Source organism: Colossoma macropomum, unplaced genomic scaffold (genome assembly GCF_904425465.1).
Source record: "Colossoma macropomum unplaced genomic scaffold, Colossoma_macropomum, whole genome shotgun sequence".
Taxonomy (NCBI): domain Eukaryota; kingdom Metazoa; phylum Chordata; class Actinopteri; order Characiformes; family Serrasalmidae; genus Colossoma; species Colossoma macropomum.
The window spans coordinates 22,458,729-22,474,694 of NW_023494807.1; the positions used below are offsets into that span (position 1 = coordinate 22,458,729).

General features: G+C 38.3%; 1 protein-coding gene across 2 annotated transcripts in view; it reads right to left on the reverse strand.

The window, feature by feature from the left end:
• Window positions 1–4,743: 4,743 nt before the first annotated feature.
• The window catches only part of adcyap1r1a (adenylate cyclase activating polypeptide 1a (pituitary) receptor type I), a 58,409-nt gene continuing 47,186 nt past the window's right edge, over window positions 4,744–15,966 (reverse strand). The window contains exons 12-16 of one of the 2 annotated variants that reach the window (XM_036556655.1): window positions 15,743–15,834; window positions 12,188–12,271; window positions 9,788–9,917; window positions 8,445–8,486; window positions 4,744–5,397 (exon numbers count right to left, since the gene is read on the reverse strand). In XM_036556655.1, coding sequence (XP_036412548.1) covers window positions 5,194–5,397; window positions 8,445–8,486; window positions 9,788–9,917; window positions 12,188–12,271; window positions 15,743–15,834 — 552 coding nt within the window. In that variant the 3' untranslated portion in view covers window positions 4,744–5,193. The remainder of the gene's footprint in view (window positions 5,398–8,444; window positions 8,487–9,787; window positions 9,918–12,187; window positions 12,272–15,742; window positions 15,835–15,966) is intronic. The other variant, XM_036556657.1, reaches the window with a different exon arrangement.

Consider the following 15,966-nt stretch of genomic DNA (forward strand, 5'->3'; position numbering starts at 1 on the left):
ACGTGTTCAGATGTAAATAGAGTCATTCACAGTGTTTGGAAGTGAAATGCTCCATTTTATTGAAACTTACCAACTCACATTTCTTTACAATGGTAGTGCTAGGAGCCAGACGTATGATGTGATTAAATAAAATGGTTATGAATACGCTGTCTGCTGCCTGAGACAATGTCTTACTGTAGTTTTGACATAAGAGAGTGTTAAAAGCCAAAGAAAACTGCTGCTACTTTTTCAGATTTATCACTATTTTATACCAACGTACATGCATGCAAGAACTGTAAGAACTCAGAAGACGTGTAGATTCACTGGTAGTTTTGGATAGTAAATAAAATGGTTATATTTACGTTGTAGACACTGTGACCCCTGGTTCCTATCAGCACCACTATAAATAAATCGAGTCCATCATTGAACCAGTGAACGATTTCACATCAAACCACTGTGAATAACTTTGTTTATATCTCAACCATTTAATTATGAAGAAATATTGTAAAATTGGTCGAATTCCTCTTTAAAGGAATACTCCATCATTTTTCAACCTCATCTCTATCTGATACATCTGTAGCACAGGTTAATTATAATGAGCATTAATCTGTTTGTACTTGGAAAAGAACAGAAACTGACTCAACACAAACACATAAGAGAATCCAATAGGCAGGTGCTGAATTCAAAAGTAACCTGAACTACTTTTTACTGTGTTGCTCCAGAGTTGCTTGCCAGATTTATTTTCCTGTCTCAACCAAGTCCCAGCTACAGTTAAAAAAATCTATTTTCTTTTTTTTCAACTGTCACCAGTGCACACTGACTCACACTCGGGGCCCTGCTGGAAAAAAAAACAAAAAAAAAACAGCATGCCTGGTCACCAGCAAAACCAGCATATATTGTGTTTTGGATGCTGGTATGGCGGTCAGCAGCAATGGTAGTTAATATGCTGGTCACCAGAAAAACCAGGATATGCTGTATATTGGATGCTGGTATGCTGGTCAACCAGCAAGACCATGCTGGGTGACTAGCTAAAGCAGACCATATCAGCATGGAATGCATGCTGGTCCATGCTGGATTTTAAGTAGGGGGGTTAAAGGGGACTGGACTGAACCAAAGCAGAGCTTTAGCAGCTTTACTTAACCTCAGCAGCAAACAGAGCTGAACCTTGTTGCTGTAATTTGATAGAAATGTAAATAGTTTCATGTAAAATCTATTTATCCATTCAATGTGAACAACGGTGAGAAATAACCTCTGAACAGTTCCATATTCTTGAAAGGGAAAGGTTCTTGATGTCAAATGAGTGGCAGAATTCTTTGAAGCAGTTAATTTTGCTAACTTAAAGGCTTTTATCTTTGTCAGAAAAAAAAGCATAAGATACCCTGATATCATTTTGATGCCATTAGTTCAATTAATTTAGTGCGCACAGTGGTTGGATTCCACACACAGTGAATGCCAAAAAACTTTCAATCCATATTACTTTTGTGTTTGTAGGTGGAAGAGCGGGTGTTGTTGCCTGAAGAAGATCCTTGCTTTACATATTTATGGTAATTCGTACTGGAAGGAGATAAAGGCTAGTTAAGACTTGGTCTTGAAGATTACCCTGTTTCTTGGGTTTTGGTCTTGGCTCAGTCTCGCTATCACTTGGACTCGGTCTTGACGTGGTCACATTTTCATTTAGACTCAGTCTTGACATAGTCTCGCTTTGATTTGGACTCAGTCTTGACATAGTCTCGCTTTCATTTGAACTTGGTCTTAATGTGGTCGCACTTTCATTTAGATTCGGTCTGGGCGTGGTGTCACTTTCATGTGGACTTAGTCTTGATGTGGTCCCACTTTTATTTGGACTTGGTCTTGACCTAGTCTCAGCCCCCTTTAGACCTGTCTTGACTCAATCTCGACTAGTCATAGTCTTGGACTTGACAAAGGTGGTCTTGACTATAGCCCTACACACTTAAACATTATGGTTCTTCAAGGGTTCTTTAGTAAAGAAAATGGTTCTATGTAGAACTATGAACACTCAAAGAACCTTTTGCATGATTAAAGCGTTCTTTGCATCATGAAAGGGTTCTTCAGACTGATGGAGAATGTGCTGTATAGTTCTATATAGAAGCTTTTTGAAAAGGGTTCTATATAGCACCAAAAAGGATTCTTCTATTGTAACAAGTCTGATACCGTAACAAATGGAAGAACTCTTTTTGGTGCTATACAGAAACATCTACAGCACATTCTCCATCAATCTGAAGAGCACTTTCACGAAGCAAGAAACACTTTAATCCTGCAAAGAGTTCTTTGAGTGCTCATGGTTCTATATAGAACCATTTTCTTTACTAAAGAACCCTTGAAGAACCATCATTTTTAAGTGTGTAGCCTTCTATTGTAACTATGTATCAAATCAACGTTTTCAGCTCTTTACCAAATACAGGAAAACACCGTATCCTACAGATGCAGCACATGCTGTAGAGGTTAGGATGAAAAATGCTACAGTATTCTTTTAAGATACAACATTTGTGAACATGAATATCACATTGATTTTTTAAAAGATACAATGTCCTTAAACCTGTATGCTGTGTTGTTTGCTTTGTTTGCTGAATTGGATTAAAGTGTAAAATATTTGCATTAATCTTCAGACCAAGCAAAGCATTAACTTGCAGTATGCAGAGAAGTATTTTACACATTTGCCACTGTGTGCACCTTAACGACTCTTGTGGACGTTCGCCACACACGAAACAAAAATAAATCTCAACTCTTAATCGACAGATTAAAAACTGTCTGAGACCAGAATTATACGAAGCAGTTACAGGACAATCACTGAAACATGGCAAGCCACAAAAGAGCAACCTCCTTGACCAGCACCCATAATCCACTAGCGTCTGCAGTAAAAGCACAAATATATTGCACATGACGTTTTATCCATTCGAATTCACAGAACGATGACCGGTACAGGTGTGCTAATGTTCTATACATATTTTTTTTTTCTGACATCAGAGGTCATGACCTCATACTGAGTGAAGAAATAAAATAAAAAAAATAAAAATAGAAATACAATTAAATACATCAAGGTATATCTCGATCACCTGCTGATGTTTCTGTCGCACAAAAAAATCAAATAAAAAATCTGAAAAAAATGCCAGTGTGATTGTCAGCAGAGTTTTGGTTACGTGAATATATTGACATCAAACCGTATTTTATAAAGGGTTCGAGAATCAATTTTCCCTTCATTCACTTGAAACATTTTAGCCCTAAAATTGATTTATTTGCAGTTGAACATTCTCACAGTCCATTGTGCACCACGGCTGGCTTTCTATATTAGCAACAGAGCACTGTTCTAATATCTCAGGAGAAGAAGATTTTTTGAATTTAAATTGAAAGACATCAACAGCGCATTTGTGAGATACAATTCAATGTCAAAGTCAAACGTTAGCGTAATAATATTTTTTATATTATAATGTTAGTATAACTATTTATATTTTCTGACCAATAGGCACTTTCAAGAGTTAGTAAAACACAAAACAAGATGTTTTAGGGCCTCTTTCAGAGAATCTATTTAACATTTGTTTTCTTGTCATTTCTTTTCTGTTCTGAAATACACCAATGAGGCAACTTCTCATATGCAAGTACCATAAACATTACAACTTATTAACACGATACATTTTAACGTCAGTATTTTCTCTGTCCGAAGTTTGGCTTCCTTGTTTATTGAGAATTTGAGAATATTTCTGCGCTCGTCAAAATAACCTTAGAATTTCTTACCATTACATCTTTAAAGGGGCATTCCAGCCTAAAACAAGCCTTTAATAGGTAATTTGTCATATTATATCACATTCTGTTTCACAGCTTCAGACCCCTCATCAGATCATGATTTTCGGTCCTTTTTGCGTTTTCATCTATCACTACAATACCCAGAATGCATTTCGCAAACACAATTAGAAATCCTCCCACAGTGATAAAGAAATCCTGACTGCTGGCAGAGCCACCGATGTAGAGGCTAATAAATACAGACTTCCTCGCGGCCCACCCTCAGGTATCCAACCCAAAGCAGTTGTACCTTTTCAGGTTCCTCCCACCTTCAAGATACATCATCAGGAGATGGGTTTCCTATTACTAAAACCAGAAAATCTCACTCTAGATACTCCTACGGCACCGCTTTAGGATACAGGTAGGCATGTTTACAACAGATGAACCAATGGCTAAACTTTTCTTTTTGGCCAGAGTGCCCCTTTAAGGACTTTTACATCAGATGCTGATATTTTCTAGAGAATTGAATTTGCAGTGTTGACCTAAAAAAATCTACCAACAAAAGATAGATAAATACATAAACTACATTTATATGAATTCAGTTGCTAATTCACGAGTCTTCATGTTGTTGACATACTCTGTACTTGCGGCTGATTGTAAAAAAATACATTTTACAACCTCTTTGTAGATTCCAACAGTAATCAGCTTCGGCATTAGGCATTTATACAAGCGATGCGAAATATATTTGATTTCTTTTAAATGGTCACTTTGATAAACACCATGGCCTGGAAATAAGACAATATCAAAATAATCATATTTTTGGCACTTCTTACAATTGGTTTTGATGAAAAATGGTTGAAACGCTGAAAAATTTATAAATCGTATTATTTATTTGTTAATCTTGCTATTTTTGTTGCACTTTGTTTCCGAATCCACATGATGTAGGAGTTGATCTTTCTGGGAAAGATCATGAATGTAATAGGGTCATTTTCAGTAGTACTTACTCATGAAATGCATTAGTTTCATTACACTCTGAACGTTTATAGGTAGTCGGATGTGCTCTGTCCATCCAGTCAAACTGGCTGCCAATGAGAAGGAGGAAAATGCTGAAAATATGCAATAAATATGACTGAAACTGTACTGCCTTCAATTTTCGGAGTGCTATTTGGCAGAAATCTCCACAAAAATTGGATTACTATTAGAAAGCACTGCTGTTTTCCTAAAGCCTGAGCACACGTTTGGCTCCAAAGTATATCCTTGGTGTGAATCTTACTGAGATTTTTTGACACTTTTATTAGCATTCTCCATAAAATATGTATTTTCACAATTTTAGGTATCATGATTATTGATTTGTTTCTTTACTTGAAAGAGATCAGTAAGTAGCGCTTAAAGGCCCTACACTGTCCTGGCTGTAGTCGGTTGGATCGGAGGGGCGGGCTTTTGGGGGAGGAGTCACGTTGGGCGCAGCCAATCAGGCGCTCAGGTGGGCAGGTTGAGATTGGCACTCTCGGCCTGGGGGCTGGACATGCGGATCTGCGAGCTGCTCTTGCTCAGGATGGACAGCTGCGTGCCCCCGTTCACCCCACTGCTCGCTAGCGAAGGGTGACGCTGCTGCTTCAGGTCCACAGCAAAGTACCTGTTCACCGTCCAGCTGCGCCATTTCCTCTTGATCTCCGACTGCACCTTCAGGCAGAAACTTGAAAAGGTCATTTTTTAATGGACTCAGCTGTAAGGGTACACGCGCTCTCCCACCTGCCCTGATATCACTCCCATTTCTCAACACAGGTCACTGCCTAAAGTGTTCTCTAATGCATCACAGAGGGGAAAGTGACTTAAAGGAATACTCCAGAGTTTATCAACTGAATCACTATTTGTTGCATCTGTAGTATGTTGCTGATTGCAATGTCATTCCAACATATTTTCATGTATTTACAAAAGAAATGAAAAGCCATTGGCTCGGAATTGACTTCTAACAGAAGCCATTGGGCCAGTTACTGAATTCCGAAATACTAATACGTGGCTGTATAACATAAATTCAAAAGTACAAGCATATGAGGGGCATGAGAGAATGTCTTAAAAAGCAGGTTTTATGAACTTGGTACCACTTTACACTAAGACTACCCTTATAAAGGATTTATAAATGGCTTAAAATTAGTTTATTGATGGTTATTAATTAGGTAATAAACCACACTTCCCTTGCTTTAAGTAATATGTAAACACTGTTAATGTTCTAAACATACCATTCATGACCCAGTCCATGCAGTCCATGTATGGAAACTAAACTGCAAAAACAGGCAATTTGGAATTAACTGTTTCTGTGATGTGACAAGAACCAACTCATTTACATTTATCCATTTATTCATTCACATTTATCCATTTATTCATTTACATTTATCCATTTATTCATTTACATTTATCCATTTATTCATTCCTACAGCATTTTAGTCCTACCTTTTCGTGCTGAAGTTATAAGGAGTGTTTCCAATCACTTCAAGTGATTTTGAATGGAACTTAAATCGGGGCTAATTTACATATATCAATCTTAAAGGAACAGTAACAAAAACAGCCTGTTTACTTGTAAGGGATAGAGATGGGAAAATGGTCATATGAAAACTAAGTATGACCATTTTTGGTACATAAAGCACAAATGTTATAAGTGGAAATTAAATACAAGATGGGCCCTTTCAAAATCATTAATAAGCAGTTACAACATATAGGGCAACAGTAACCTACTATATTTGATAAATATGAATATCTGATGAAGCTGACAGGTTTAAGGCTGACTGAATGAAAAGATAAAGTGAGATAACTAAGCAGTAAGATCTGAGCTTTAATGAATGTGGGCTCACTGGCAAGCAACAGGTCACTGTTGCCCCTTTTATTTATGTGTTGTAACCACTTATTCATAATTTTTAATAACCATTAATAAACTCATTTTAAACCATTATTTATAAGGGTAATCGTATTGTAAGGTGGTACCATGAAGGTTATCCAGCTTTCATTTGCCATCCCTAAGGTTTTCTGGTGTTAATGGCAACCAGGTGGAGCTGGTCAAAAGTCTGCCCATACCAGTACATTAGTAACGAACTGATACCAATTCTTCCCTCAGGAAAACTAATCTCTGAAAGAACAAATTCTACAGATGTACAGTTTAATTACAAATACTTTTCATTAAAAAAGGCATTTGTGTTGTACAGAACATGTTTTGCCTAAACATTTACTGATAGAATCCAGCAGTTGTCCATTTGCTCATATGTCAGAATTTCCGTCTATGTTCAGGGACACAGAAAGGTTGTTTACGTTGGGGGTGCTGATATTTTAAGTAGGATATATTTGAACTGAACTATGGGCCTCATTCACCAACACAGTGTGTCTGTGTGTGCATGTGTTTATATATATGAGCGTGTGTGTGTGTGTGTGTGTGTGTGAGGGTGGACAACATGGACAGGCTGCTGACTGGCTACAGCTGCTAAAGGAGAACCCTACGCTGGCCAATTGTAATATTTAAACATCTGGTACTTTAACATAAATTGTTATGGCTGTACTGCAGTGGGTCCACCAAACCACTGAGTAACAACATCAACACTACACAAGGGTTAAAACCTTTCTCAAGAACAAATTAAAGAAAAAAACTTAGGACTATGACATCACGCAAAATGATCTGCCATTTTATTTTTATTTACTGTTTTGCTAATTTACACCAGAAAGTGTTATACAGTGCTATAATGAGGCGAGAGATGACAATATATACATATAACTGACACTTCAAAAAACTGACGCACATTATCACTCTGTTCTCTCGTTCTGGCCAAACTTCATGCAAATGAGCAGAGCGGTAACCAATCAGATTGTTGACATGTGGCACGGATTGTCATGCTCACAGCCATGCTTGAGATATAACACCGGAACGCACACAGAGCAGGAGAAATAATGGTTAATAGCTTAATGATTTTATAAGTTTAAAAAAACAGTTCTAGCCTGCTTCGTGGCTTAGAACTGGCCTATAACACTGCACAGACTTTCTCTCTGTGCTCTTCAACCTGCGTGCGTTAGCAACACGGCACTAAAGCGGCCAACAGCTGACGGCTTACTGTAATAAAAGTAAGCGTTCACTTAGTGCAAGACTGTGGCAGATTAAAAAAATATAGTAAAATAAAATATAAAAATACAAACTTCACTCTAAAACAAGCACACATGGGTCTTTACTATGCTGAAATTATTATAAAGTTTTATTATTATTATTGTATTTGGCAGTTGCAATCCTGATCCCCCCACTTCCTGCATCCCTGTCTGTGTTAATCGACCATAGTAGTGGGTGACACTCATCTAAAGTTAGTGTGGTTTGCACTCTTTGTATGTTGCGTTATCTGCGCTTATTTGTGGCGTAACTGTATAACGTTTATAACAAAACTTATACCTGAAAGAAGAATTTCAACCAGTACACCGCCTGCATGCTACAGAGGCATCAAATAAAGATTAGGCTGATACACACTGGAGTATTTCTTTAATAGAGTTCAGTGCAATTATCCACCTGACAAATTATGATTCATCTTCTTCATCACTGACAAAGATCATAATATTTGGCGTATTTATATATTAAAAGATTCATATCTGAGAACAAATCTAAATAGATTACAATTTTAGACCAATGCTGCATGCACATGAAAAAACATCTGTATGTTTAACTTTATTGAAGACAGGCATAGATTAAAGACATTATAGAGGCTTACCTCTCCATTCAGGAAACAGTAGAGCACAGCTACCACAAACCCCTAGAGAGAATCAGAGTGAGAATATGGTTAACCAGTGGTCAGCGATTATGGATCTGCTGGTCTCAGTGCGTTTAATAAATGTCTGAGGTGCTACAATGTTCCCAGCGCTGCGTAGCATGACTGTGGGAATTTTATTCATAATGGAAAGTGACATAGCAGTTAGAAATAACAGTCTCTGTGTAAGACACTGCATCACTCATTGGCCTCTAATGTCCACTAATGTCCACTGTGGGAAAGTTTTTCTTTCAAAAGCAGTAATGTGGCTCACAATGGATAAAAGCTAGCACTTCTTAGTTTGAGCATTCAGAGCAGGTATTATTATTATCAGCACTGCAGTGACACTGACATGGTGGTGGTGGTGGTGTGTTTGTGTGTGCTGCACTGGTATGAGTGGATCAGATGCAGCAGTGCTGCTGGAGTTTTTAAACACTGTGTCCACTCACTGTCCACTCTATTAGACACACGTGCCTTGTTGGTCCACCTTGTAGATGTAAAGTCAGGAACTGTAGCTCATCTGTTGCTGCACAGTTTGTGTTAGTCATCCTCAAGTCCTTCATCAGAGGTCACAGGACGCTGATCCACTCATACCAGCACAACACACACTAACACACCACCACCATGTCAGTGTCACTGCAGTGCTGAGAATGATCCACCACCCAAATAATACCTGCTCTGTGTAGGGGCTTTTGAGGGGTCTCACCATTGAAGAACAGGGTAAAAGGGGGCTAACAAAGTAGCTGTTGCAGAGCAACAGGTGGACTACAGTCTGTAACTGCAGAACAATAAGGTGCAGCTATACGATAAGTGGAGAAACAAGGAAATGTAATGTAATGGCTGATCAGTGTATAATATATTTGCTGTTATGAAACATGAGTGCCTTAACGTGAGCGCTTTGCTAAAGATGTGACTGAGGAGACAGACTGCATATCTGGCTCTGAAGGAGCTTTGCTAACTATGCTAACTACTGATGTTAGCTGATATTAGTGAGGTCCAGAAACAATGAAAATATATTACTGACAAACTAACATTTTGGCACATCGTCCAATGAGGAGCAAAGACTTTGCGTAGAAGACGAGTCCTCATCAGCATCCAGCATTGCACTGGTTAGCTTTAGTGTTAGCTCATTAGCTCATCTGAAGAGGCAGCACTGGCTACTCATCTGATACGAAAACTGATTTCCCTTTTGCTATTTTTGAATAATAAACACGTTTTCTGTTTATTATTCAACTGTTTGAACTTTTGCACACGACTGTATATTAATTACACTAAATGAAGGAGAGGCTGTAGCGTGTTTGGTTTACCTGGAAAGATCCGAGGCCCAGTTCGAACACCAGTCTCTCCCTCTTGCTGACGTCCTCAGGGGAAAAGGCAAACACAGTGTAATGGATGCCAAACAGAGGGATGAGCAGCAGGGTGGAGCGGGCCAGCCTCCTGGAAACACACATCACAACGTCTGGCACATCAGTCCACTGCCAGACTCAAATCACGTAATCAGCACAACAAAAACGATGCTGCTGTAATGAAGTGTTACAGAATGTGACGATATCCTCCAGACTGGAGTGATATCGCTAAACATACTGCAATATCACACTGGACTCAAACACCAAAGGCACGATGACACAGTGCGGGATTCCAGTTTTATAACAGATCCCATCCATCAGCCCACGCAACCAGGGGCAGTTCTGTAAGTTTGGGGATCATAAGCAGTGTCCTACTCCCCCGCAGGCCATTCTTGACATGTTATTTTGCATGCAAATTAATAGTTAATTCATTTTGGTAAAAAATTGAATAAAGTCTAAATAATAACACTACAATTTCCCAACTATATCTATAGAAACTAAATGGTCTATATACATAAAATTCATAAATACAAGCTATTTTTCTGCCAATATTGTGATTAATAAGAATGAAATAAATATACTTATTGAGCCCCTTGTGGCCTGGGACACTAAGCAAGAAACGGCAAGGCACACAACCAAATCAAAATTTAAAATTGGGTTACATTTGGGACGGATTACCAACTGGGTTAACTGGGCACATGCCCAGGAGCCTCAGGCACTGGGAGGCCCTCAACCAGCATAGAATTATAATAGATTGTCTTGTCTGTACACATATTATTTGGTAATACTATTGGTTTGTGGATATGGATTTGTAATCAATGAATGGTGTGGTCAGCTAAGTTAGAGAAGGGAACTGATAAGTTTGGTAAGTTTGGTCTGTAACTTTGTTAATCCCTTTAATTTCCAGGCTTATTACATCCAGGACCGTTATTCAGTAAAAACATAGGAAACAATGCAAACAGACTGAGTTATTCTTAATGTACAATTCCATTATTTTTTTTTAAATGTATATTAAACAGTTAAGATGTTAAAAAGTCATTCAGAGTGGTTTGATGTGAAGTGCTCCATCCTGGAGAAACAAAAGTCAGAACTGTTCACTGGGGTGGTGACAGGAACCTCCAACAGGACATCCAATGCCTCTAGAAACTATCTTACAAAAAGTAATTACATGAAATGGTTACAAATACAGTGTCTAACATGTGAGACATTGTTTTAGCATAGTTTTGCAAAGTTTTTCTTAAATCCAAAGAAAAACACTTTCTTTACTTAATTTAAATGTGTCCATTGGTTTCACATGAATATAATATATTACATAAACTCAATTCTTGCCAAAAGTAAGTAAACTGAAGGGAAAAAAACTGTAATGATGTAACATTTTATTCATGCGCAAATGACGTACACATTTGAATCAAGGAAATAAGTAATATTTGACTATCAGGAACACCAAATACTGTTTGGTGAGCAGTAGAAACTATTTGGTGAGCACCAGGAACTGTTTGTTAAGCCTCTGCAAGGACATGTTTTTTTATTTTTTAATCTGTTGCACACCAGATATCAGGTATGCACCAGATACTATTTAGTGAGCACTAAAACCTATTCGGTAAGAACCAGACATTGTTTGGTGAGCACTAGATACTATTTAGTGAGCACCACAAAATAAATAGCATCAGACACTGTTTGGTGAGCAACACAAACTATTTAGTGAGCATCGGATACTGTTTGGCGAGCACCAGAAACTGTTTGGTGAGCACCAGATTCTATTTGGTAAGCACCAGAAACTGTTTGGTGAGCACAACATACTATTTGGTGAGCAAAAGAAACTGTTTGGTGAGCATCAGAAGCTATTTTGTGCGAATCAAACAGTATCTGGTGCTCACCAAACAGTTTCTGGTGCACAACAAATATTATCTTGTACTCTCCTGATAACAATAACCTAATACATTGTTGCCAAGTACCGGATATATTTTGAACTGCAGTACAGAACATACTTAAAATTATGTTTACTTGTAAAATGTAAATATTGTTTTTAAGCATGATTTTCAGAATTAGCTTTTTAGTGCTCATTTGGAAAAAAACAAACCAGTCTGTAAAATGCTATTTGGGCTGGAAGGTCAATGAAAAGAAAAAGGGAAAAGGAAGCCAGCATAATGAGTGTATGATCGCTGTGTGCAGCAATGCCATTTGAAATCCCATATGGACTCATGCATGCAGCACAAAAGTACTGGTGATGGTTTATTACAAGGGCTCAAGACTTTAAACACATGACAATGTGATGGTACACACCCACTCGCTCACACTTGTGGTAATTAAAACACACAGACACATAGACATGCACACACACACACACACACACACACTTACAGGGTGATGGCAGAAAGCTCTGACATCCTGCACGAATGCTGGACAGCCTGTGCTGGCTCACTGAAGCATTTCTGTGCACAGCTGCTAAACACGACAAAGACAATACAACAAAGACAACAAACACCTCTTTAGGACAGAACACTCACATACACTCTTTCACACATCTGTGCACACACACAAAACACAATTCAAGCAACTCCTCCTAAACACACACACACAGACACACACACACACACGCATAAACGCATATATACACAGTTTGCAGCCTTCAGCAACATTCAGCCTAAAAATCCATTTTGTGGCATCAATTTGATGTCTGACACATCTTTTCATAATTATTGTAAAATATCCTATATGGCCCTCATTATTGAGCTGAGCTGTTCCAGCCACATACATCACTAACAAGCGTATAAAATCAAGCACAGAGGCCAATCTCCACAGGCAAACACTGGCAGTAGAATGAGTCATTCTGAAGAGCACATTAACTTTAAATGCAGTACTGTCTTAAGATGCCACCTTTGCCACAAGTTTCTGAAATTTCTGCCATAGCTAGATCTGCCCTAGACAACTGTAAGTGCTGTTAATGTGAAATGGAAGTGTCTAGGAGCAACAACAGCTCCACGCAAACTCAGAGAGCAGGCCGCCAACTATCCTCTGTTACATACGTCACTACAGAGTTGCAAACTGCCTCTGGAAGCAATATCAGAACAAGAATTACACATGACTGAGCAGTTGCACACAAGCCTAAGACCCCTGTACGCAATGCCAAGTGTTAGCTGGAGTGGTTTAAAGCATGTCGGTACTGGACACTGCAGCAGCGGAGATGTTCTCTTTGGATTAAAGAATCTCACATATATGTGTGATCTTCAGGCGTCCACATACTTTTGGCTGTATAGTGTGTGTCCAAACCAAACACTAAAATGAATGAAATTCTCCTGCATTTTTCGTTTGTAGTGTGTTGTGGTGAATTTGAGCCCTGCGTGGTTCTCTAACTCATTTGCACAGAGACCGCTGAGGTTTAATGTTGCCGTAGTTAGCTGTGTTTAGCATTTCTTTTATGCACTGCAATGTTATATGTGTGTTATTTGAGCTAGTCAGTGAGTTTTGTTGGTGAGCTATTTATTGTACCCAGATTTTGAAAACTAATCTAAATCCATTGTTTAGCCCTTTAGGGGGAGAGTCTCTTGGCTAACCACCAAGCGTACTGCTTGTGCTGTAAGCATCTGTTGTCGAATAAAGAGCATTGCCGTTTCCAACAACGCTTCCTGATCCAACTTCCAACTTACACTGCAAAAAATGGTATAGTGGCAAGTGAGATTATGTTATAGTCATTATATCCAGTATATAAGCTTACTATAAACCTTTTTAATTTATTTCCAGACTTCTAGATGTATTTTTACTTGTTTTAAGTGATATTAAGGGAAATTAATTTCACTAACCTGAGCTGCTTTTTCACTGTGTTGCTCTGTGTTTAAAAGTTTGATAAAACTTGTTTATAAGATCAGCTTTGATAAAACATTCTCTCATTCGTGTCACATCCTAAGATCTCTATTGTTAGAATGTAATGGTTGTAGTTCTGTTATGCCTCCGGGTCTTCTCCCTGCCTCCCTCAAACACACACACTACAATTCCCATGATTCTCTGGACTCTCACATCATGAACTCAACCAATCAGGAACCACATCCCAGATCCACATCACCTGATTATTAAACTGTTGTCACCTGCCACTCATTATCCTCTGTGTATAAATACCTGCCTCTTTGTAGAGTTTATTTGCAAAGTATTGCCAACTTTTTTCATCATGTACTGAGCTTTCGTTTCTTTTTCTTATCTTCCCATGTTTATGACCTGTTTCTCATTTCTTGTCTTTGAATTCCCCTTTTGGTATTGCTTGTCTTGGACTGAGTGCTGTTTTAGCTTTGACCCATGTATTTGACCCTCTCTTTTCAGTTATGTTTGTATTTATACTCTTCGCTGTTCTGAACTGGCCTGGCTTAGTCACACCTTTTGTTCAGCTGCTCTTTGTTAATAAATACTCTTAGAATTTTTACATCTGCGAACATCTGGTTAGTTGGTTTTAATGTTACATGTTATATAGACACATATCAACTCATGGAATTCAGCAAGTACGTGAACTTCAAGTTAACAGATTTTCTGTTCTCTTCTAAATTCAGGGAAACATCTCAAGTTTACTGTCTGTGGCAAAACATGATTAATACAGCTAGGCCTTCAGTTCGGACCAAATATAAAATATAAGCAAATAAAAAAACAAGCAAGAAAAAACACATCTACCATAATGCTAATTTCTGTTACCCCTATGGGATTTCTAATAGTGTGTTAGCACTAAACCAACACTGATGCATATTAACATTTTTGTCCATTTTAGATTAAACACTGTCATTTGAAACTTGTAAAAGACATTCCAGGCTCTATTTGAAGCTTGTAACATGACAACATATATTTTACCTGTATGTCGCAGTTTTACTATAGTGACTCTTCCAGTAAAGAGTCCTGGCATCGACTCTTTTACATTCCTAACGTCTGAAAGAATGTATTAGGCTGCTTGCTGGATTCACATATCCTGGACATACCTTGGACTTCCAGTAGGTTAATAGTGACATTTTCTTCTCACTAAATTAGTCTGACTGAATTGTAAATCAAAACACGATTTGATTCCACTCCGCTCCTGTCATTATATTAGTGGACAATGCGCAAGGCCTTCAGTTCAGCTCCTAGCCAATGGGAGAGGCTGCTCGGCCTAGATACCTAGATACCACAGAGAAAACAATCCTGACTGGATAATTTTCCATTGGTTTCAAAATTTTAACCATTTTGTTTCCAACCAAAACTCAAGAATGAAATAAGAGTATTACTACAATCCATGCAGAGTTATTGTTAAATACAACAAGCACAATGATTCTAAAATAAAAATGATCTAAAAATTACAGACATGTATTTGTTTAAATCCTAGAAAACATTAGGCTTTCTCTAAAGCCCCTGATGTGCAGGTAAAGATTAGGTTACAAATGCTGGAATGTTCCTTTAAGCTTAAACTGGAACCCAACACATTCGTTCAAAGAAGCACTGAAATGATATGAAAAACTGCGAAACACTGTTAAGCACAACTCATATTAACCATCTGTATAAAATCTCAACAACTGCACATGGACAAGCACGTGCCAATCTAAACCTACAACTCCTTCCATCCAGTCCTTCTGGAGAAAACTGCCACCACAGGGGTCCTGAATCAGCAGAACAGTTTGTCCTTCCTAACGCTGCATAATCACCAAGAACAACAGACCCAGGAACATTACAGTCCCATTCACAGAACTACAAAGCGGTCTGCAGCTGCTGTAACTGCAGTGCAGAACGTCCATTCATCTGTAATACTCCCATCAAACCTGACACCGCAGGGTGTCAGCGACTAATAATGCTAGAAACACTATCGATCAGCCACTTAGATGTGTCAGAACTGCACATACTATCTGTGTGGAGTGTGTGTCTCTGTGTGTAAGAGAGTTGGGTTTCCATGATGACTGAGAGAGGCTTACTAACAGGTAAATGCTGGACTCGTTCCCTCCGACGTCTGGAGACTGCAGCTTCTGGACGAGGATGATGATGATCCCAATGAAGAGCACAAAGTTAATCTGATGAGATGAAAAACAGAAGAGTTGTTTGTGTTGTTGTTTACGGTGAAAAAACAAAGATGCACCAATCATGAATTTGTTTACAGTTAAATTGACTGATGGGTGATTTTTTTATTAGCCTTTTTAACTTGA